Source organism: Oncorhynchus mykiss, chromosome 20 (genome assembly GCF_013265735.2).
Source record: "Oncorhynchus mykiss isolate Arlee chromosome 20, USDA_OmykA_1.1, whole genome shotgun sequence".
NCBI classification, from domain to species: Eukaryota; Metazoa; Chordata; class Actinopteri; order Salmoniformes; family Salmonidae; genus Oncorhynchus; species Oncorhynchus mykiss.
In genome coordinates this window covers 27,972,954-27,998,218 of record NC_048584.1, presented here as the reverse complement: position 1 = coordinate 27,998,218, position 25,265 = coordinate 27,972,954, and the positions used below count along the sequence as shown (strand labels likewise).

The 25,265-nt window shown below is 42.8% G+C and overlaps 1 protein-coding gene across 2 annotated transcripts; it reads left to right on the top strand.

Annotated features, from left to right (window-relative positions):
* Nucleotides 1-8,403: 8,403 nt before the first annotated feature.
* On the top strand, nt 8,404-17,496 carry zbtb18 (zinc finger and BTB domain containing 18). Of its 2 annotated transcripts, none has more exons than XM_021576345.2 (2): nt 8,404-8,787; nt 12,834-17,496. In XM_021576345.2, exon 2 carries the CDS (start codon nt 12,848-12,850, stop codon nt 14,492-14,494), a length of 1,647 nt encoding a protein of 548 aa, XP_021432020.2. In that variant the 5' UTR covers nt 8,404-8,787; nt 12,834-12,847; the 3' UTR covers nt 14,495-17,496. The 2 variants fall into 2 exon arrangements, with proteins under 2 accessions (XP_021432020.2, XP_021432019.2); XM_021576344.2 differs by lacking the exon at nt 8,404-8,787 and adding an exon at nt 8,861-10,865.
* The last annotated feature ends 7,769 nt before the right edge of the window (nt 17,497-25,265 follow it).

The following is a 25,265-nucleotide window of genomic DNA, read 5'->3' as shown; positions in this document are numbered from 1 at the left end:
CATTCCAATTTACTACATGTTTTCTATTGAAGGAATATAGATTTAATATTATCTCTTTTTCCTAGCTGCCTCTCCAGTCTGTAGATGTAATACATATTTGACTCTCCAGTGGCATCCATGGCCTGATGCTTGGTTCTATCCTGGGCTTGGTAGTGAGGATCCACTGGCTCTCTGAGAGAGCTTCCTGGTTGTGAGAGAGAGTCTGGCCAGCTGTGTTGGTGGATGCAACCAAAGCTAATCTCATCAAAGGCGGCTGTGTATCAACATCTGCCTAATCCTATCCAAAGGCAGGCAGGCAGGCGCCACCCATAACATTCTTACCTCCAAGCTATATCTATTAGCATAATTATCATGGGCGCCCTGCCCTGCCCTGGGCAAATGGGATGTTGAGTGGAGGCCTACTAGGTTGAGCAACCTGGTCTCAGAGCATTTCGTATTATTCTGTACGTACATCCGAGACACTCCATTTATGATGATATGTTAAGTTTCATATGGTAAAGGGAGAACCCCTTTGGGTTCCATGTTAGAACCCTCTTTGGAAAGTGTTCTGGAGGTCTGAAGGACATTGAGGAGGATGTTGTGTACTCATGTGAAGAGACCCTCTGACAGACTGTCCTTGCTTAAAATGCGATTTTCGTTTTGTGCTCTTGGGTCTTTTTGGAATTGTGGTGGCATTTGCATCCCTCGCCATGAATAACACTTTAAAAAGGCAAATAGTAACACATAATACGTGTTTTTGTTTATATTGAACTGTTTAGCAATGATAAAACATATTGCAAGTCCTTCATAATGGAAAACTTTGTTTATGCACTGTTTAAAGTACATAAGGCAATTAAATTGGCTTGTCCCAATAGTGATGAGTGGAGTTGTCGTGAAATATTTTGGGGATTTAGAGATATTTGAATCCTAGAAAGTAAACAAGTATATAATATATTGTATAATAAAAAATAATAAAAAAAGAAGGCTATTAAAATACTTTTTTTGTTACTAATGTGTCCTTAACCTACAGTGCCTTGTGAAAGTATTCGGCCCCCTTGAACTTTGCGAACTTTTCAAACATAAAGATATAAAGCTGTATTTTTTTGTGAAGAATCAACAACAAGTAGGACACAATCATGAAGTGGAACGACATTTATTGGATATTTCAAACTTTTTTAACAAATCAAAAACTGAAAAATTGGGCGTGCAAAATTATTCAGCCCCTTTACTTTCAGTGCAGCAAACTCTCTCCAGAAGTTCAGTGAGGATCTCTGAATGATCCAATGTTGACCTAAATGACTAATGATGATAAATACAATCCACCTGTGTGTAATCAAGTCTCCGTATAAATGCACCTGCACTGTGATAGTCTCAGAAGTCCGTTAAAAGCACAGAGAGCATCATGAAGAACAAGGAACACACCAGGCAGGTCCGAGATACTGTTGTGAAGAAGTTTAAAGCCGGATTTGGATACAAAAAGATTTCCCAAGCTTTAAACATCCCAAGGAGCACTGTGCAAGCGATAATATTGAAATGGAAGGAGTATCAGATCACTGCAAATCTACCAAGACCTGGCCGTCCCTCTAAACTTTCAGCTCATACAAGGAGAAGACTGATCAGAGATGCAGCCAAGAGGCCCATGATCACTCTGGATGAACTGCAGAGATCTACAGCTGAGGTGGGAGACTCTGTCCATAGGACAACAATCAGTCGTATATTGCACAAATCTGGCCTTTATGGAAGAGTGGCAAGAAGAAAGCTATTTCTTAAAGATATCCATAAAAAGTGTCGTTTAAAGTTTGCCACAAGCCACCTGGGAGACACACCAAACATGTGGAAGAAGGTGCTCTGGTCAGATGAAACCACAATTTAACTTTTTGGCAACAATGCAAAACGTTATGTTTGGCGTAAAAGCAACACAGCTGAACACACCATCCCCACTGTCAAACATGGTGGTGGCAGCATCATGGTTTGGGCCTGCTTTTCTTCAGCAGGGACAGGGAAGATGGTTAAAATTGATGGGAAGATGGATGGAGCCAAATACAGGACCATTCTGGAAGAAAACCTGATGGAGTCTGCAAAAGACCTGAGACTGGGACGGAGATTTGTCTTCCAACAAGACAATGATCCAAAACATAAAGCAAAATCTACAATGGAATGGTTCAAAAATAAACATATCCAGGTGTTAGAATGGCCAAGTCAAAGTCCAGACCTGAATCCAATCGAGAATCTGTGGAAAGAACTGAAAACTGCTGTTCACAAATGCTCTCCATCCAACCTCACTGAGCTCGAGCTGTTTTGCAAGGAGGAATGGGAAAAAATGTCAGTCTCTCGATGTGCAAAACTGATAGAGACATACCCCAAGCGACTTACAGCTGTAATCGCAGCAAAAGGTGGCACTACAAAGTATTAACTTAAGGGGGCTGAATAATTTTGCACGCCCAATTTTTCAGTTTTTGATTTGTTAAAAAGGTTTGAAATATCCAATAAATGTCGTTCCACTTCATGATTGTGTCCCACTTGTTGTTGATTCTTCACAAAAAAATACAGTTTTATATATTTATGTTTGAAGCCTGAAATGTGTCAAAAGGTCGCAAAGTTCAAGGGGGCCGAATACTTTCGCAAGGCACTGTATGTATGTGTATGGATAGGGGAAGCTAGTGTGTATTTTTGTGTGTTCGTGGGCAGGTGTGAGCAGGCATGGGTATGTGTGGGTAGGTGTGGTGTGTATCAAGTGTGGTGGTTGTATTGTTTTTGTGGTGTGTTTCTGTTTATATGGGTTTCATTATTGCTTTGTTGTTTCTACTTATATTTCCCCCCAAAAAATAGATTTAATTTTTAAAAAATGCTCTCAATTGTGCAGCTGTAGATCTTTTGTAGGATCTGAGGGCCCATGCCAAATCTTTTCAGCCTCCTGAGAGGAAAGAGGCTCTGTCATGCTCTCTTTACAACTGTGTGGGTGTGTGTGGACCATATTAATTACTTAGTGATGTGGACCCCAAGGAACTTGAAGCTCTCGACCCGCTCCACTACCGCCACATCGATGTCGATGGGGTCCTGCTCACCCCTCCGTTTCCTGTAGTCCACGATCAGCGCCTTTGTCTTGTTGACGTTGAGGGAAAGGTTGTTGTCCCTGGCACCACACTGCCATATCTCTGACTTCCTCCACATAGGCTGCTTCATTCATCGTTGGTGATCAGTCCTACCACCGCTGTGTCGTCAGCAAACTTGATGATGATGTTGGAGTTGTGCGCGGCCACGCAGTTGTGGGTGAAAAGGGAGTACAGGAGGGGACTAAGCACAAAAGCCTTGAGGGGCCCTCGTGATAATGTTCTGCTTTGCGGATGTGTTGTTTCCTACCCTGATAGCTTGGTGGAGGCCCATCAGGAAGTCCAGGATACAGTTGTAGAGGGAGCTATTTAGTTCCAGGGTCCTGAGCTTGGTGATGAGCTTGGAGGGGACTATGGTATTGAAAACTGAGTTGTAGTCAACAGCATTCTTACATAGGTATTCCATTTGTCCAGGTGGGTGAGGGCAGTGTGGAGTGCAATAGAGATTGCGTGATCTGTGGATCTGTTGGGGCGGTATGTGAATTGGAGTGTGTCCAAGGTGTCTGGGATGATGGTGTTGATTGATGTGAGCCATGACCAGCCTTTCAAAGCATTTCATGGCTATAGATGTGAGTGCTACGGGGCGATAGTCATTTAGGCAGGTTACCTTGGCGTTCTTAGGCACAGAGGGACTATGGTGGTCTGCTTAAAACAAGTTGGCATTACAGACCGGGTAAGGGATAGGTTGAAAATGTCAGTGAAGACACTCTTAGCTCTTAGTACCTGTACTGGTATTCCATCTGGCAAATATTGACCTGTTTAAAGCTCTTACTCACATTGGCTACGGAAAGCGAGATCATACAGTTGTCTGGAACAGCTGCTGCTCTCATGCATGGCTCAGTGTTGCTTGCCTCGAAGCAAGTATAGAAGGCATTTAGCGCTATTTAGGTCTCCCTTTGTAATCCGTGATAGTTTGCAAGCCCTGCCACATCCGTCGCGTAGTAGGATTTGATCTTAGTCCTGTATTGACACCTTGCCTGTTTGATGGCTGGTCGGAGATTTCTTAAAAGCATCTGGATTAGTGTATTGCTCCTAAAAAGCGGCAGCTGTACCCTTTAGCTCAATGCAGATGTTGCCTGTAATCCATGGCCTCTGGTTGTGGTATGAATGTACGGTCACTGTGGGGGAAACGTCTTCGATGCACTTGTTAATGAAGCCGGTGACTGATGTGGTAAACTCCTCACTGTGACTGGATTAATCTGTTTGAGTTTTAGCTTGTAAGCAGGAAGCAAGAGGATAGACTTATGGTCACCGGCGAAGAGAAACGCTGCCTCTGAATATGCATTTTTTGTTTGATTATGGTCCTATACAGCTTGTTGAGTGTGGTCTTAGTGCCAGCAATGGTTTGTGGTGGTTAATAGAGCTACGAAAAATACAGATGAAAACTATCTTTGTAAATAGTATGGTCTGCAGTTTATCATGAGCTATTCTAACTCAGGCAAGCAAAAACTCTAAACATCCTTAACATTAGAGATTGCGCACCAGTTGTTGTTAACAAAGGGACACACCCCTCCTCCCTTTGTCTTACCCGAGTCTGCTGTCCAGTTTTGACAATGCATAGAAAAACCAGTGAGATGTATATCTATGTCCTCGTTCAGCCACGACTCTGAGAAACGTGGAATATTACAGTTTTTCAGATCTCGTTGATAGGATAGTCTCGAATGGAGCTCATTCAACTTGCTCTCCAGTGATTGCACGTTCGGCCAATAGATCAGAGGGCAATGGCGGTCTATTTGCTCGCCTACATAATCTTGTCAGGGTACCGGTTCACTTGCCTCTCTTTCACTGCCGCTTCCACTTTCGAGTCCCTGAGATTAGGGCCTGGTCCGGAGTAAGCAAAACATCCAGAGCTGCCAACTCATTGAAGTAGAAATTTTTGTCTAATACTAGGTTAGTGATCACTGTTCTGAAGTCCAGAAGCTGTTTTTAGTCATAGGAAATGATGGCGGAGACATTATGTATATAAAAAAGTTAAGATCAGCGTAAAAAAAACACAAAATAGCAGAATTGGTAACGATTCTGTAAGACAGCTGCTATCCATTGCAGCGCCAACTTGCTATCAAAGATATGCAAGGACCACACCCTTTTAGTATGTCAATCATTTAAGGATTCTATTGATCATGTGATGTGTAAATAAAAAGAGTCATTGGTGTTACTCAATTTAAATTAAATGATTAATCATATCATAAATGATTTCTAAAGGTAAATGACCATCGATTTGAGCATCTGTGGCCTTCATTGAAGAAAATCCTAAATTACCTACATTTTGTCATTGGTGTTACCATCATTGGTGTTGCTAGGCCTACTCAATTGGGTGGCACAATGTTGTCATAATGGTAAAAAAGTATTTAAAGTCATTAAACTATCATATTAGCTGATAAAATGGGAAGATGTTTGTTGTCTGTATTATGGTACATCTAGAAAGTACATTTTTTCCAAAATGCCATGATCAAATGACACCACAATTCAAGAACAAGTTGCCTCTTCTTTTAGCTTGCAATGTCGAATAGAACTACATAACAAAATCCTAACATAACTTTTGTGAGAGTATATAAAAGACATTGCCTTTTGGCATCGATGTCATGTAAACAAAGTGCAACAACGAAACAAATTAATCAAGACCTTATAAGGAACATTGACAAATCACTATGTCATCTGCAGTAAAAGGTATACCTTTTGGAATAAATCAATAATTGATTTATCATGATGCACTATTTATTAATTTATCATCATTAACAAAATGTATGTTGAATATTTGACTGCAATAGCGAGTGTCGATCATTATCAATTATGTTCTGCCTGTACTTTGACGATCAGAGAGAAGTGGAGTCCAAACATGGAATCCACAGTGACACCAAGAGGAAGGAATGCAGAAGGCTGTAGTATAATAACTGTAGATAGAGACAGGCCTTTTCTCACTGAGCTCTAGCTCTCTCTTTTCCTGAAATGAAAAATAACAGAGAAATGAATTTGCTTCTATATGTCAATATCCAACCTTATATTAAAGACACCTATAGGAAGGTAATAAATGCTTTACTATCAATAATAGTTGCAAAGAAATGCAATGCATTTGTGAAATGTTTAATATTCACATACATTATGTTGCTCAAAATTAAACTGGTGCCAAATCTAAGCATTTTCATCCTTTATATTTTTAGGTGTGAAAAGGACGTTTCTCAAAATCCTTCACTGCTCAATGAAAAGTAATCTTTGAATGGGCAACAGAGTTATCTTTTCACATCTTTGACATAGGTTTTGAACAGGGAATTGCAGAAAGTATTACACAGTATCAAACATCTCTGTTTTTGGCACAACACTGTTCCAGCCAACATCTGTTGACTCAAAAAGAATGTTGGGATCAAAAGGAGTTGTAAAGTTAAAAGGTTTATGTAAATCACATGGGATTGTAAATGATGGAGGAGCACACAACTGGCTTCAGGTTTACACTACAGACGGTTATTTTGAGAGCATCTGGTTTGTACTGTACCTCTATTAATGATACACATTTCAGTTGTGAAAAAGTGAAACCGAAGTATCCATACAGATCATTCATGTCAAGCCATCCACAAATAGAGTCTTTATCAAAAGAAAGAGCACGTTTTTTAAAAACATTGTTCAAATATGGAAAAACTTTTAAAAATGGGTATTTTCTCTATCTGCTTGTTGTCTAACATCTTTAGAAGATAAATAAGTAGTTATTAATATAGGGTACATATTGACATATCATCACATCATTTTATGTGATAATTACTCAGAACTTTCCTATAATAATACCAAAACTCAGAATTGTGTATGTTCCAGAGAGAACAACGACTAGATTGTAATCTGTTACAAACAATGCTGGTAACATTCACTAATGGGTCACATAATGAGGTCATTACTTGCATTTAAAGATGTGGTTTAGTTTTGATTCAACACTGTGAATACATTAGGCTACATGTAGTAGTAGGACTGTGTGGTTGGTTTTGAACTGTATTAGTAACGCCAATTAGTTTACTGGGACGAATTTAGGAATCTAAATGTCCAGACTGGATTTCCACTAAGCCTCAACACAAACAACCTGCTATTTGTATTTTTACACATATGGTACATACATAATACATGTCATCACACCACTTTGAACATTCATGAAATACCTGTCAATACATACACTTTTTGGGCACTACATCTTTATTCGATTTGATTCTAGTCCCAAGCTGATTCTCTTGTGCCCCAGATTTACGGACGGTCCTGCATGGGTGATTACTGCTCTGGCACTCAGTGCAACTTTTCACGTTGCTTACAAAACTGGATGCACTAATTAAAAGGCTAGAAATAGACTGAAGTTTGAACCTCCTTAATAATACAGTATATAGTGTTTTATAACGTGTTTATTACCTATAATATTTTCACAAGTCTCAGAATATAGCCCGAGGCTCACATCAAAGGAGACACGCATGTTAAGCATAGTGTTGCCCCTCTCTTAATAACATACAATATAGCCTACTACAAATAAAAATACAAAGTAGCCTATTCGTTTTGAAATGCTTTAGGCTAAATATTGACGTGAGAGTGGACGTATTCGACATAAAATCAAGACATGGTTATATGTCCCTAAGACACACTATCACTATCGAATGAAACTGATGATGGTTTATTATTGCCTAAATCAAGGGTTCTCAAAGTGATCTCATATAAATATATATATTTATTTGAATTTATTTTTTCTTGACATTACATTTTTTTTAAATGAATATAACAACATATTAAACGAATTTCCCAGGGCCCGAGACTTGGTTTGTCCGGTGTCGATATATAATTTCTTGTATACATTTTTTTCCTTATCTCACTCGAGTTGTGTTCTGATTATGAGGGAATTTGCTATAACAAAAGGGGTCCCAGGCCCCAAAAAGTTTGAGAACCCCTAGCCTAAATTATACTATATAGCCCAGGACTACTAGGGCAGGCTACCATATTCATCATGACGTTATGTATGCATTGACTAACTAAGTTACTATTCGTGCAAAACCTATAGGCTACACCATGGCGATAGAAACATTACTATAGTCTGAAATAATAGCCTAGAAAGAAAATCACTTTATTCAAATAAATTAATGAACAATTGATTGTGATACCTTGATTTACTTTGCATGCTTCCACAACGCTGTCATTATACGCGTCAACTGCCTTATATTCGCAGACCTTGTCGTTGCAGTCCTAATTGTGTTACCGGTGACAAAAGTTTTTATTTCAAGAATATGAATAACGTAATGCACCTGTTCCACGCTCCACTAGTCGAAGCCTGACTACAGTACCCACGACACCTTGCGCTCACTCTGTGCTCTGCGCCAGTCTGTTCAGGGAACCAGTTCGCTTAGCCTTTTTTCTGCCTTCTCACTGTTGCCTGGTGTCAACCTACGCCGAGAAGATATCCCTCCCTCTTCCCCCTTCAGCGGCTGCTTCCAATTTGCCTTCATTTTTCTTATCACGAGCACTATTGGCTTTTGTGCTGCCAGTCAGACGCCTCTACCGTAGCTGGAGTTGAGTAGCAACAGCTCGGAAACATCTGGCTGCCGCAGCCCTTCTCTCTCCGCTCGCTCGCTCCGTCTTTTTTGCCACTGCAGGTTGTTATGGAAATTTGTTGAAAGTCAATCTAGTTATTTTTCAACCCCAAGAGGATTTGACGAAGGAAGCAGGAAGACATTGGAGCTTGTTGTCTGTAAGTGCCTTTAATACCAGAGTCCGATTAAGGGTGATGAAAGGGGGTTAAAGAATGGAAGGGGAAAAAGTAACAATCCTTTGTAGCGTGTGTTGCGTTCATATAATAGTTGATATATTAGCTCCTTCGAGACCCTGTAGTGCCATAGTCTGCATAGCATCGGGGCCTGCTACAGAACTGCAATACTACTGATCGAACGTTTACTTTCTGCCACCATGGCTAGCTAGCTTGATTGCTTGGGTCAGTGTGTGTGTGTGCGCGCGAGAGATATTGTAGTCTTGCGAATGTTCTGTTGTGTTGCTGGCGACGGTCTTACATTCTGTAACCAGCAGCACAGATACATGTTGGTAGCCAGCCTATAGTCACCCTTGAGGACTAAGTTGTCTACAGAGCTTGACAGACACATTGATCAGATAGTTGCTTGTATCGAGAGTAACGTGTCATGTCCGGTTTCATGAAGTTTATAGAAGTAATGGCTAATTTCTGACAGTTGTTTCTTGGCTTTGAATATTTTTCTGTAGACAGCTATTACGATAAAAGGCAATGGCAAAATAGCCTAATGAAAATGCTATGCTGAAATGAATGATGTATCATTGGATAGTCTAGACTAGAGTGATGTGTGTGTTGCAAGTTGTAATATTAATGTTGCAACATTGTTACCAACATTCACTAGGGCTATTTAATGATGCATTCTACCATTTTCTGTGAAAGGAATATGTTCTGTGAAAAGTTATCATATCCGGAATCAGTAATATCGTAGCCTAATTATTTAGTTGCAACTCTAATTTTACAATTTTGCATGCAGAGTCGTTGAAACTTTGAAGGTTATGTATGAATAACATAATAAGATATCTGGCCAGAGATTTGTTCTTGTAGCCTATATTTTCGTGTTTCTCCTCCTCTTTCTTAAGTATAGGCTACACTCAGCATATATAGCAATTGATTCCTAAAGGTTTTGATCTTGTAAATATTCATAATAAACGTGTGGATTTTAATACCCTTATGTCAACAGGAACATTTTGAATATCTTGAATATCTATAGATATTAAGTTCATATCTATAAAGCCTACACAATAATGTGAATATGTTATATAGCCTACTGTTATTGTTTGATATGAATAATAATGGACTGTATATAGATGCGTCGTTGTGATCCACTCGCATAGCAGAGAAATAAATTAATTCCTTGTGGAATAAAAAGACCACCTGAAAAATTCACACGGAAGAGTGAAATACTTTCACCAAAGAAAGCCGAGGCTGTAGTCAGTTTTAGCCGGCCCAACAAGGAATAGTGTAGCTTTTGTTTAGAATCTCACTCATGAGGTCTATACTATTGTTCCCATTGTTACTTTTTAATTTTTTTCTGTCAATTGTATGAAGGGTTAGGGAAATGAATGATGGTAATGGTGAGGGCAGTGAACCGTAAAGAAGTCGAAAACAATATCAGCTGCGTGGGTCTGTCAGTTGCAAATGTGCTGTGCTGGCCTTTGTTTATGGTTACTGGAAGTTGAGCAGGCAGCAAAAAAAACTTGATGGTATTTAAATTCACTGAGCAGGAAACTAGTCTGGGAAACTAGGTTAGAAAAAGTGTTGGATTTCACACAGACCTATTTTCTAAAGTTCTCTTTTACTTTAGAGTAAAGAGGTAGGGGGAAGTTGGCTAGTTTTCCACACAAGCACCTCACTACATTTACCTCATTTTTTTTTTGAGAGAGGAGAGAAAAAGAAACAAAGTTGTATAAAGGAGAGGCTGGTGGCAAGAGTGTAGAGGAGTAGCATATGGCTGTAAAAGGAGCACAGCTGGAGGTAGCATTTCCATCTGAACATGATGTCAGAGCAGCTGACAGGCTGCCATCCCCCAGTCTTTTATTCTAACGCACAGACTGGGAGTTAGTGTGTGTGCGGATCTGTGTGCAGGAGGAGGTATCTCATTCCCCTCCAACATCTCCTCCACTTTGCATCTGTCTCTCACAGTTAGCTTTTTTTCTCTCATACCCCCTCATTGATTCTGCAAAAGAGCTGCAGCCGGCCCAGCTTTTCTACTACAGCGGACTTAATCAAGTTGATGCATACTGCAGGTACTGTCTATGGGAAAGGGTCCGGGGCACTGGGATGGTTTTGTTTTGTACGGGAAGCTCTGGCTTTTCCCAGTGTCTGGCTACTTTTAGTCAGAGCTCTATGGAAAGGGAAGTGAAAGATTTGTATGTGTACAGTAGTTGTGTACTGTAGCTAAGCAGGAGCCTGGTGTTTTTGTTGTCAGGAAGAGGTTTCCAAGTGAGATTTTAACTGATCTATTTGTTTGTGGGTATAGTTTTTCTCTGGTTTGTTGTGAGCAGGTTGGGCTTGGGGTTGATTGTTGGTCCTTTGATTGTTGAATATATGTTGAAATTATTATCCGTTTTTGGGGAAATTGTTTTCATTTGTTTCAACCAAAATATATTTCTTAATTTGTGTGAACTAAAAAAGCAATTTAACATGTTTTTATTGTCTGGTCAACACACTTACTTTCTGCTACTATCAACATGTTTGATATTTTTCCTCAAAGTTATTCTGGATAAACATCCCAGAACCATGTAAAAAAAAAAAAAAAAAAATCAATATGATCATTTTTACTAAGAACAAGTCAATGTCTTAAATCTAAATGGCTGTGAAATTACTCGAAAGCCCAATGTCCTCTTTCCCAGGCTTGTGTTCATTTTTTCTGTTGGTGGTGACTAATTTAGAACTTGCAGATTTGAGCTGCCTGAATTGGCTAGACAGCTGTAATCGCACTCCTTCTAGTCTTAATCTCTTTATCTGGGCAGCAGCTGCCATATGGCCCCAGTCAGCTGGATCAGATGTTTGTAAGCCTCCTTGTCCGTCCCTCTCTGTCCTCGCAGACCCCTAATTTGATCGCTGCTACCTTGTGAGTTGTCCTGCTATCTTTATTTTTAGCCATTTTAAGGATTAGGATTGATGTAGACTTCAGGGCACTTAGAGTGATTGTATTCTAAATCTTCAGTGCTGGTCTCTTTGAGAAGGATGTGCAGTTTCTTGAAAGATTTGGGGAGGGGGAGCGTGGGGTGGTGGGGGTTTGCTGGGGGGTTGGACATCCTTGTCCTTGTAAGCCTCTCATTAAAGAAAATCTGAACTCCGCTCCAATGAGGGGGATCGCACACTTGTTCACTCACATTGAAATGGGTTTATTTAACTGCTTTGGTTGATGTTCAGGCTCATGTATTATTTCAGACAAGAAAAAGCTATTTGGTTTATTTAGAAAAACTTCAGAGAAATATTAATAAAATATATTTTATGAATAGGATTCTCCTTTTTTTAATTGGATCTAACGAACAGTGGGAGTTAATAATAAATGCCCTTTTGTAATTTACCAACAAGGCAACTTGTTTTTCAAACCCTTAAATTCCGTGTCTACAGTCATCATTCTCAGTGTACTTAGGCCTCTGGAATAGGTAGCTTGTGTTTGTGAGGACTGTTTGTGTACCTGAAAGCCTGTTACCTAAAGAGGCTGGCCAGGCCAGTCCAAAGTGGGTTATTAAAAATAACCACACTAGGAGCTGAGAGAGTAAAAGCGTGGAAGCAGTTCAGTTAGCAGGCAGGCGGGCATCTGTGTGACCAGGAGGAGCTCAGCTGTTGAAGCCTCTCTGTGATCATGTGGAACGGCCATAGATCGCAGTCTAGAGCAACACCTCTCCCAAATATCATCTGGAAACATTTAGGTTTATGGCGCAATTAGACTTTATCAGTTTTTTATTTGGTGTTTGTGTCTGAAAGTTTGAATTTATTGATGGTAAAACATGTTAGACTTTAAAAGGAAAATGTCTCTGGTGATATTTTAGAGACATTTAGTTTTGTAGATATAGTTTAAAATTTCATGTGTAGGCTAACTTGTTTTAATCTGTTCCTTTTTGAATGCGAGTGAGTGCAATTGTGTGTGCATGAGGTGAGAGAGTAAGATCTGAGTGGATCCAGACAGGTTGTCTCCAAGCTGAAACAAAACAGTAGCTGTTCTAAAATAATGTGCCTCTAACATCTTCTGTCTGTTCTAGGTTATGAAGACAGCATGGAGTTCCCAGACCACAGCAGACATTTGCTACAGTGTCTGAGTGAACAGAGGCATCAGGGTTTCCTTTGTGATTCCACTGTGCTGGTCGGCGATGCCCAGTTCCGAGCCCATCGAGCAGTGCTGGCTTCATGCAGCATGTACTTCCATCTCTTTTACAAGGACCAGCTCGACAAAAGGGACATTGTTCATCTGAACAGCGACATTGTTACAGCCCCGGCGTTCGCTCTCCTGCTGGAGTTCATGTACGAGGGGAAGCTCCAGTTCAAAGCCCTGCCCGTGGAGGACGTGCTGGCTGCAGCCAGTTTCCTACATATGTACGACATAGTCAAGGTCTGCAAGAAGAAGCTGAAGTACAAAGCCACTGCGGAGGCAGACAGCACCAAGAAGGAGGAAGACGCCTCCAGCTGCTCTGACAAAGTAGAGAGCTTCTCTGAGGGCAGCACGGGCCACCCCGCAACGGCCGACCTACTGCCCAGTGACGATGAGGACCTGGAGGCCAAGCAGGACCCCAGCAACCTGTGGATGAGGCTGCCCTCTGACCGCCCGGGCACCCCAGCCACCGCCACCAGCCCAAGGGAGGCTGACACCCATGTCAGTCCCCCCAAACTGCAGTCCCCTGCCGGCAGCCCCAGCAGCTCTACTGGCTCCCTGTCCCGGAGGTCCCTGGGCTCCCGTGGCTCCCGAAGCTCCCGTAGCTCTCGCAGAGTGTCGGCGGATGCAGACTGTGTCCTGGACTTGTCTGTGAAGTCCAGCCTGACGGGGCCCAGCGAGGCCTTGTCCAACAACCCCTATTTCTGTGGCCGGGTGACGCCCGACAGCCTGCAGGGCACCCTGGTCCAGGTGAAGCAGGAGAAGAACACAGGCTCAGATGATGAGGGCCTGGTGAGTGGCGACTATGAGATGGACCACAGCGGGCCCAAAGCAACCCCTCCCAGAACCAACGGAGGACTGAACCACCACGGGGTCGGCAGCCATGCTCACAGACGCCTGGGCCTGGAGGCCCACCTCTCGGCCCTGCGTGATGCCTCCCTGGCCAGCGAGCTGGAGCGTGACGACAAGGTCAGCGATGATGACATGCTGGGGGGAGAGAGTGAGCGGGCCCAGGTCGAGGCAGCCAGCATCGACAGCACCCTGCTGCCCTACGTGTCCAACATGCTGAACGCTCCTCACACTCAGATCTTCATGTGCCCCCTGTGCAACAAGGTGTTTCCCAGTCCGCACATCCTCCAGATCCACCTCAGCACACACTTTCGCGAGCAGGAGGGTGTGCGCGCCAAGCCCGCCAGCGATGTCAATGTGCCCACCTGCTCCATCTGCGGCAAGACGTTCTCCTGCATGTACACCCTGAAGCGCCACGAGCGGACTCACTCCGGGGAGAAGCCGTACACGTGCACCACGTGCGGTAAGAGCTTCCAGTACTCCCACAACCTGAGCCGGCACGCTGTGGTGCACACCCGAGAGAAGCCACACGCCTGCAAATGGTGCGAGCGGCGCTTCACCCAGTCTGGGGACCTGTACCGCCACATCCGCAAGTTCCACTGCGAACTGGTCAACTCGCTCTCTGTCAAGAGCGAAGGCCTCAACCTCCCCAACCTTCACAGGGACTGGGCCATAGAGGATAGTTCTCAAGAACTGTGGAAGTGAAGCCTGCTGAAATGATCAGGACTTTGTTTTTAAGCTAAATGAGACAGGTGTCAGTGAAGGTTGGGCAGAGAGGTAAGGGGAGTTGGAGCAGGGTATGGGTGGGAGAGGGGTCTGAATCAGTCATGTTTCTTGTACGTAACATTGCAAAATCTTGTTAAATGGCACTTTAATAGCACATGAACATGTTACTACTGTTTTCTGTTCCAGTCCTTTGTTTTATTCTATTTTATTTGTTCTGATTTTGTTTAAAAAATGTATGTAAACATGACCGCTGGTATCAGTAGCCAGTGTTTAGTTATTTTTAGATTTCTTGTGTATATACACAAATGTCTATACACTCCTTAATCTAAGGCACACCTTCAATGACAACCATATGAAGTGTTCAGGTAATACACACTGAAGTTAGACTATTAGAATACACTAAACGGGTACTGTGATCATGAATATATACCAGTACACATACATGTGCGTATGCATACATGTGTGTATAGTGCACTACTCTAATTTCATTTTCAAATTTAATCTGTGTGAATGTGTGTGCGTTTTAAATTGTTTTACTCTGCAAAGAGGTCTGATTTAAATATAGCTACAAGCTTCTGTTCCTTAAGCTCTTGTACATTTTGACTTGTGATAGGAAACTTGACTGATGAAAGACAAATGGCACTCATGCAATGTACAGCTTCATTTTTCACATTAATTGAAGTATTTTCTAAAACCCTTTATAAATGATTATTTTAGAATTTCTTGAATCTCTATCTGCAGCTTTAAAACATCCTTTGTTGAACAGAATTTAATTTAAGTTGGCTGTATTCTATCGGTTTCTGTAGTGATTATATGGATTTATTTTTGGAAAATGGGATCTGTTATTGCATGAAGTCCAACCTGTATATTTGAAATGTGAATTGCTGTATTACTGTACACTGTAATTGAACAAATATAGAACAGACTATGTGAATACTCCAAGGGTGCAGTCTGTTAAAAAAAAAGTGAATTTTACAGCTATGGAAAATGCATGAATATGATTTATTGACCTTTTGTTGTAGTTTTTTTTTTGCATTTGAGGAGTGTATTTTAAATTAACTAATTATATTCTTAAGTAGTTTATTTCTTTTCTCTGCTCCTTTTGAGAGTCCGTTAGGACTCCTTTAAAATGTTCTGCTGGGCTGTGAAGATTTTTTTTGTCAATGCACTGGTCTTGGGTTTGAGTTTGTGTAACGGTATGTGAGGTGAAGCTTGTCGTCAGACAGACAGAGGTGGGCAGTGTGGGCAGAATGCCAGCAGTGACCTAACTAACAAACTAATCTACAGAAGATCTCCACTAGTGTGTTTGCCTCCCGTCCACACAGCACTTCGTCACCGTCTACTCTGCTGCATGGTGGTCAGGGAGTTAAGGTTCCCAACTGCTATATCTATCCAGTTAACGTTCTTCTTTGGTATTTTCTGCTCTCTCATTGACATCAAGTAAGCATTGTGGGTAATTGATTTATTTATATTTTCATTTGGCACTTGTTTCTAACTGTGTGGCCAATGAAAATGTGTCACACTTTTCTATCAGAGAGAGAGACTCACCTGCTCATATCTGAGTACTCCTGAAGGTTTATTCTGTTTCAAAACAAAGCTGAAGAATCGGAGAGCAGCACTATGCTTAACATCACGCTCCTAATTTGTATGTCTGTGTGTATCTGTTTGGATGCTCCTATGTACGTACTGTATGTCTGTGTGTATCTGTTTGGATGCTCCTATGTACGTACTGTATGTCTGTGTGTATCTGTTTGGATGCTCCTATGTACGTACTGTATGTATGCGCGCGTGTGTGTTTTGTACTGAAAGCGCAATCCTTACTTTTGAAGGGGGAGAATTGGCATGCTTGACTGCACCTTTTAAAGCTTATTTAACTGAGATTTATGCTGAAAAGATGCCTTTATGAAAATTATAGTTAAATTATAGATTCAAGAAATCATGGATACTATTACATTCAAGAGGTGAAATTGAATTAACTTTAAATTATAATTTATCATTTTTTAAATTAAATTTGAACTGTTCTTTATTTTAATATTTTATTTAGAACTTATTTTTTATTTCTTTTTAATGAATGAACATTCTGGGGAAAAAAATCTGCATTCAAAATACTTTTGTGTAGAAAGATCATGGAATCAAGTAAATGCCCATTCTTGAGAACTGTCAAACAAAAGCAAAACTTTAACTATACCCAACCTCAGATGATAGTAAGTAGAGCTATGAATGTCCGCACTTGTGGGGAGATACTGGCATGCCCACACTGGCCCGGGGGTTTGGTTTGCTCTTCAGAGGATGTGGTGGTGGCAGCATCAGCTGGTGACATGGGTGCTCCTTGCCAACTGCACACAGTGTCATGGCATTTTGCACAGTGGTAATTGATCTGTTTGCAACCACAAATATATCATGGAAAATATCACATGTGGATTAACTCTATTTGAAGACTTATTTACAATTATTGATGGCTTTTCTTATTGTACTTGACCGCCTTAAACTACTGTAAACAGCTTCTTTTTTTTCTCCACGTTAACACTGTAAGTTTGTAACTGGACTGTTTATTGACATTTTTAAAATAGAAGAAAGAAAGCTGTGAAATGACCTGATAAGCATCTCCATTTATCATCAATCCAACTTTGGTTACTTGAAAACAGGAAAGGTCCAGTGGGGGAAGAACATAAAAAAGTAGAAGACGATATATGAAGAGCTAGGAGGGGTGAATAGAAATACATCTGTTGAAAAGGACAATCACTGTCTGAAAAAGAAGCAGATTTTGATTCAAATATATTTGCTTCCCTGCGAGATTTTGTTTCTTTGACATTGTTATTTTTCTGGATTTAGACATTTTAGCTTTGACAATCATAGTATGTTTTATGTTCTCAAGGGGAGTAAATTCTAAGGCTGTTTAGTTTTGTACTTTTTTGGTGTGCTGTTGTTGAAATTTTCAAATTGTGTGCAAACTGCAATAAATTATAAGAACCTTAACTCAATTCCAATGTGAATTTGTGTATTTAATTTGTCACCGAGTAAATAACATGGGTACCATTCAGTCGGTGTTGCATTAACAGGCACAAAACTACAGCACATTTGGAAGATTACTTAAATGCTTATTAATATAGCTTAGAGCCACAGTCATATTTGAACACAAGGAAGATGTAATCTGTAGAAATTGATTTTTTTTCTTCTCCCATTTAGTCTGTGTTATAACAGACTAGAATCCAGAGGCCTGCCTATATGTATTAGATACAAGCTCAATCAAATGTTACAATTACACACAACCCTAAGTGTATCATGTAATGGGTTATCTAAGATATACCCACATGAGTTATTCAACATATTCTAGCATTGCTCTTCATAACAGTATCTATAGTGGCTGATTCTGTATAATGCATTTCCATATACTATATTTTTCAGCAATGAAAGTAAGAGAAGCGTTGGCATCATTTATTTTTCTATGCCATGTTGTGTGGGTGGGTGTGTGGGTGGGTGGGGAGGCTGTGGATCTAGATTGGGCCCAGGTTGGGCACAGTGTGGTGCCCTGCATGGCCAGTGCGTGTGTGTGGTGCTGATATATCTAGCTGTTGCACTGGGTAAGGCGTGGGCTGGACCTGAGAAAAAGTGCAGCAGCTTGTCGAGAACCACCCCCCTCAACACATACAGCCTCCTGCCAAAGCTCCTCAAGTACAGTTTTCCAAGAAACAAATCAGCTTTATCTAATGTCTTGCTGCTCTGCAAACCTGGCCTTACAGATGCATTAAAGACTGACCACTTTGAAGTACGTGAGTGTTATTCATTAGGGCATCGCTACAGATGGTCATATGCTGTAAGCCCCCCACCCCCACCAAGACTAACACCCTCATCTCCTAATTACTGGAAGATTTTCTTCTGTTTTCACAGGCATGATATTGTTTAAGAAACATGTAAGTGTTTGTAACTCTTTAAATGATTTATGTTGACTATAAAGAGAACTATATCAAGGCATAACATTCTTTCTAAACGGTTTAACTATTCATTACACCTTTATTTCTATTTTAAATGACTTAACTATTTTCACTTGTCCATGTAGTATTGCCCCACGCATTGACTTGGTGCCCCCTGTATATAGCCTCTTCATTGTTCTTTTTTTATTACGTTTGACTAGTTTATTTGGTAAATGTTTTCTTAACTAATTCTTGAACGGCATTATTGGTTAAGGGCTTGTAAGTAAGCATTTCATGATAACCTGTTGTACTTGGCGCATGTGACAAATAAAATTTGATTTGATGATCACATTTGCCCCCTTTTCATTATTTAGTTAATTGAATGTCACTCCTTAGACAGGAGCAATGACGTCACGCTGACACTCAATTCCCCATAATAGTCATTAGAAATACAAAAAGATAACTGACAAAGGGATATATAAGTAACTATGTATTGTTTTAAAAGTGTCATGAAAAATAATGAACCTGTAACATACTTCATTATTGCTTCCTACACTGTTCCTGAACATCTGCTTGAAGAAGACAATTTGCTCTCAGATGGGGCTGAGTGTTTTGCTCTGAATTTAGGTCATTAATTTGTATCTGTCCTTTGTTTACTTAAGGAACGGGGACAAAAGGGCAGCTGCAGAAACATTTGGCTGTGCCGAAGGGTAGTGGCTCAACATGTTGGAATCGGCGACCAGCTTGGGCGACTGTCTGTAGCAGCTAAAACACAGAAGTTTGTGTGAGCCAGCCCTCTTCCAAGCTGTGAGCGCCTGGGCTGGGGAGAGACAAGCACATGCTTCCACAAGGCCAGCTATGGCTGTGAAGTTACAAACATCAGAACAAACTAGGACTGTACTAAGTGTCTAAATGGATGGATGTAAAAGAGTTTAGGACACCTTTTCACCATAAAAGGCTGATTTGCTTGAGATGATTGTTTGGCAACACTGTTGAGGTTAAAGAATTAGAAGTCTTGCAATAAATAGATTGTAATGAAGCTACAGGGGATACTGTTGCATCAGTATACTTGAGAAAACCTTCAATTGTGACGACAACCTTAACCTTTGCAGAAGGATTTTAATTGAGGTAAAATATCTAGAGAGCAAATATTGTACATAAAGAGGGAATAAAAATTATCTAACCAATAACCATACAAATCTAAACTTGCAGATTTTTCAATGCCAAATGCCATGAAATGTTTGCAGTTGTGCCGTGGAATTCAAACGGATTGCGTGACACATTAAGTCTTAAGAAAAAAGAAGTGTACAAGGGCAGAGCTTTTGTAAGGTTACAATAACAGACAGGAGGGAGGAATGTGTCTTTCTATCGATTGTCTGCGTATTTAAAAAGCAGCCATTGTCAAGCACTCAGCATAGAGACAGAAGGCTAGCAACAAGCGCCGTCTCCACCCAGACAATGCAGTTGTGCTCCTAGCCGGCAGGCTGGCAGAGAGAGGTGCAAGGGGGTTAGTTTTGGTGGGGAAAGGGGGGGGGGGGTCCCAGAGAGCTATCTGCTCTGACTGCACCCATGAACAAAAGAAGACGCAATTCGAACTTGAATGTCAGTGTCTCTGTCAGAGGGGCCCAGACCATACCCCTCCCCCCTCCACACACACGCACAAACACACAACGGCCCCCACTAACTCTTTCGCAGGCTCGTATGGGATGAGATTAAACTCCCTACAACTCTTTTGTGTGAGACTTTCGAGGAGTGGGAAAAATTGTCGTGCCACAACTAAGGCATTGGATGGAAAGAGGAAAGAGTGGACTGCGTGGGAATGCAGTTAATTGTGTGTCATTAGTATTTGTTTTGACACATGTATTTGTGTGTTTTGACACATGTTTATTTGTGTGTTGAAACATGTTTCATCTGTAGAAATTGTGACATACATGATACTCAGATATTGTAATATGTAACACAATCCTAGAATACATGGTTATTGTTTGTCTCAGGCATGGTAATACTAAGTTAGCGACTAAGTAAGATACTAATAAATAAATCTTATTCTATGAAAATGGGGCAGACTATGTGCAGAGTGCAGACATTATTGTGGCATTGCGGGCTGAGTGCTCTCTCGACTTTACCAGCTGTTGGTAGCAGTTCTGTCCAGTGCAGATAACTGGGCAGGAGGGCGTGTGATGTTGATAGGGGTCTTGGCAGGATTTTGATGTGTGCAACTCAGCACTTTTCTGGGCACATCGCTTGGTGCGACCTTAAGGGTCCACAAGCGGGGGGGGGGGGGGGGGGCTATGACAGGCAGGAGGAGGGTGAGTATGGGAACCTGCTGTACCGATGGCTATGACAGGCAGGAGGAGGGTGAGTATGGGAACCTGCTGTACCGATGGCTATGACAGGCAGGAGGGTGAGCATGGGAACCTGCTGTACAGATGGCTATGACAGGCAGGTGGGTGAGCATGGGAACCTGCTGTACAGATGGCTATGACAGGCAGGTGGGTGAGCATGGGAACCTGCTGTACAGATGGCTATGACAGGCAGGAGGAGGGTCAGTATGGGAACCTTCTGTAAAGATGGCTGACAGGCAGGAGGAGGGTGAGTATGGGAACCTGCTGTACAGATGGCTATGACAGGCAGGAGGGTGAGCATGGGAGCCTGCTGTACAGATGGCTATGACAGGCAGGAGGGTGAGCATGGGAACCTGCTGTACAGATGGCTATGACAGGAAGGAGGAGGGTGAACATGTGAACCTGCTGTACCGATGACTATGACAGGCAGGAGGGTGAGCATGGGAACCTGCTGTACCGATGGCTATGACAGGCAGGAGGGTGAGCATGGGAACCTGCTGTACAGATGGCTATGACAGGCAGGAGGAGGGTGAGCATGGGAACCTGCTGTACCGATGGCTATGACAGGCAGGAGGAGGGTGAGCATGGGAACCTGCTGTACAGATGGCTATGACAGGCAGGAGGAGGGTGAGCATGGGAACCTGCTGTACAGATGGCTATGACAGGCAGGAGTAGGGTGAGCATGGGAACCTGCTGTACAGATGGCTATGACAGGCAGGAGGAGGGTCAGTATGGGAACCTTCTGTAAAGATGGCTGACAGGCAGGAGGAGGGTGAGTATGGGAACCTGCTGTACAGATGGCTATGACAGGCAGGAGGGTGAGCATGGGAGCCTGCTGTACAGATGGCTATGACAGGCAGGAGGGTGAGCATGGGAACCTGCTGTACAGATGGCTATGACAGGAAGGAGGAGGGTGAGCATGGGAACCTGCTGTACCGATGGCTATGACAGGCAGGAGGGTGAGCATGGGAACCTGCTGTACAGATGGCTATGACAGGCAGGAGGAGGGTGAGCATGGGAACCTGCTGTACCGATGGCTATGACAGGCAGGAGGGTGAGCATGGGAACCTGCTGTACAGATGGCTATGACAGGCAGGAGGAGGGTGAGCATGGGAACCTGCTGTACAGATGGCTATGACAGGCAGGAGGAGGGTGAGCATGGGAACCTGCTGTACAGATGGCTATGACAGGCAGGAGGAGGGTGAGCATGGGAACCTGCTGTACAGATGGCTATGACAGGCAGGAGGAGGGTGAGCATGGGAACCTGCTGTACAGATGGCTATGACAGGCAGGAGGAGGGTGAGCATGGGAACCTGCTGTACCGATGGCCATGACAGGCAGGAGGGTGAGCATGGGAACCTGCTGTACAGATGGCTATGACAGGCAGGAGGAGGGTGAGCATGGGAACCTGCTGTACAGATGGCTATGACAGGCAGGAGGAGGGTGAGCATGGGAACCTGCTGTACTGATGGCTATGACAGGCAGGAGGAGGGTGAGCATATGACCTGCTGTACCGATGGCTATGACAGGCAGGAGGAGGGTGAGCATGGGAACCTGCTGTACAGATGGCTATGACAGGCAGGAGGAGGGTGAGCATGGGAACCTGCTGTACCGATGGCTATGACAGGCAGGAGGAGGGTGAGCATATGACCTGCTGTACCGATGGCTATGACAGGCAGGAGGAGGGTGAGCATGGGAACCTGCTGTACAGATGGCTATGACAGGCAGGAGGGTGAGCATGGGAACCTGCTGTACCGATGGCTATGACAGGCAGGAGGAGGGTGAGCATGGGAACCTGCTGTACCGATGGCTATGACAGGCAGGAGGAGGGTGAGCATGGGTATCTGCTGTACAGATGGCTATGACAGGCAGGAGGGTGAGCATGGGAACCTGCTGTACCGATGGCTATGACAGGCAGGAGGAGGGTGAGAATGGGTATCTGCTGTACAGATGGCTATGACAGGCAGGAAGGTGAGCATGGGAACCTGCTGTACAGATGGCTATGACAGGCAGGAGGAGGGTGAGCATGGGAACCTGCTGTACAGATGACTATGACAGGCAGGAGGAGGGTGAGCATGGGAACCTGCTGTACAGATGGCTATGACAGGCAGGAGGAGGGTGAGCATGGGAACCTGCTGTACAGATGGCTATGACAGGCAGGAGGAGGGTGAGCATGGGAACCTGCTGTACAGATGGCTATGACAGAGAGGTCACTATCCTTTACCAGGGAGAACTTTGTACTGTACCTAGTCTGAAACAACAGCTTGACATGGCAGAGCAACTTCTTGTCAATATATTCCATGTATTTCCCCTCAACACCAACTGAAGTTACAGTACATATTTTGACAGAGCACTGAATATCTTTACAGTAAACGATACAATATTTGTTAACTTAAATATGTAGCTTTTACACTTGAATACCGAATTAATCCTTCACAGCCTCCTGCAATTCATCTGTAGAGCACTTTGTCAGTATGGTCGAGACTTTATTATGTTGATATTTTTAGCTTATTGCAGAATTTTCTTTGTAACCAATATGTCAAAAAGAGCCAAATTTAGTACCAACATTTAGTACTGTTAGTATATGTTAGTACAAAACGAAGTAAACAGTACGTTGTGGACTATTCAGACTCCACAACATATTGACGTGTCTCTTCCCTAAGCCTATCCCTACCTAACCAATCAGAGCTGTTGTGTTGTAGATGCCCTTGGTGTTGTGGCGCTGATTACTGATCGGCTCAGTGTTGAGAGAGAGTGTGTGTGTGTGTGTGTGTGAGAAAGGTTTGGACAGACTGAAATGAGAGAGCCCCCCCTGCACACGTCAGTCTGCTCCAGACCTCTCCTGCTGCAAAGGTGTGACTCAGCAGGCAACACACACACACACACACACACACACACATGGGGGCGAGCCAAGAGAGAGGGCGTCTCCAGGGAGCAGGCAGGCAGCTGTGGGAGATGAGGAATCCAGCTTTCCTCCCAGTCTAATATCGTTCATCATAACTTTACCAATCACTGCTAAACAAAGGTAGTGACAGTTACAGTAGACAGGGAGGAGGACAGGTGTATCAAAATGATGCCCTTCCATGTACAGTAGAGGCTGGTGGGAGGAGCTATAAGAGTACGGGATTTTTGTAATGGCTGAAATGGAATCAATGGAATGGTACCAAACACATGGAAACAGTGTTTGACTTCATTCCATTTATTCCAGTCCAGCCATCAAAATGAGTCCGTCCTCCTATAGCTCCTCCAACCAGCACCTCTGATGTACAGTGACATGTGGGAGCTACCACCATTGTATATGAGCTACCACCATTGTATATGAGCCATGAGTCATCTGAATGTACCCATTACCTATATTGTTTAATCTGCTTGTTGTAGATCGTTTCATTCCACTGCTTTTCTATGACAGGTACAGTGTACTCAGACAGTAGCACTGTAATAAGCAGAGCAGTGATAAGGTGTTTGTGTGTGAGAGTAGTAAGCCCTTAATTCCTGTAACCTATGTATCCTTGCATAGTGTTTGTGTTTGAGCGTGTGTGGATGCTGCCTGTGTGGTTCAGGCCTGGTTCAGTGCAGGAACAGGAGTGTCACTATGTTCTCTCACCCCAAGATGCCAACCTCTCCGCTCCCTCCCAGCTCTGGCAAAGCAGGCCCCATCTGTCGCCCCCCCTCCCCTTCCCCCCCTCCCAACCTGCAGCAGTGCTGGGGTGGCCCCAGGCCCACTCCCAGGATTAATGCTTGCATCCTGATCTGGGTTAGAGAGGGAGAGACGTGGGCCCAGCCTGTAGGACCTGGCACAGCCAACGCAACACATTCTGCTGTATTATTTAAGGCAACATAATACCATCAGTCGGATATCAAAGGGAACTGTTGAAATGTGACATGGGGAGATTTGTCCAATATCGGGTTGCAAGTGCATTGTGCAACACAGGTACTGTATGCATGTTGTCCATAAGGAAAAGGCCTTATACGTGCTTTGTACATAGCATTCCTAGACAACATCTGACAGGAGCAAATGGAAGTGGGAGATATTGTGATAATATAAGTATGATTCTGTTGCTGAAATTGTGTAAAATAAGAAAATCAGGACTCTAGTTGTGTTATATTCAGACTTATTTAATTGACTATGCACTAGTGTCCACCGCTTGGGGCAATTAGCATATCTAACAAGATTCTTCTGGAACCAGATATACAGAGTCCTCACAGGGAGACCATTATCTCACACCTCTAGTAATCCCTCTCAGACCATAACTTACTAAAAGGCCAATACTAACTCAGATCAGAAAGGCTTGAAATCTAATGCTTCAGTTTCAGTCTGTCTCCTAACCAGTCTCTGTTACACCTGTACAGCTGTGATGTGGAAGCTTCAGAGAAGTGTTTGTTCCTACAGAAGGTCAGCTCTGAGCAGGCTGGACAGCATCCGTCATAATGTAAGGAGGAGCAGGCCTCTGTAGACGGCTGTGTGAGTTAACGACGGCGTCCTCTCCCCGACCA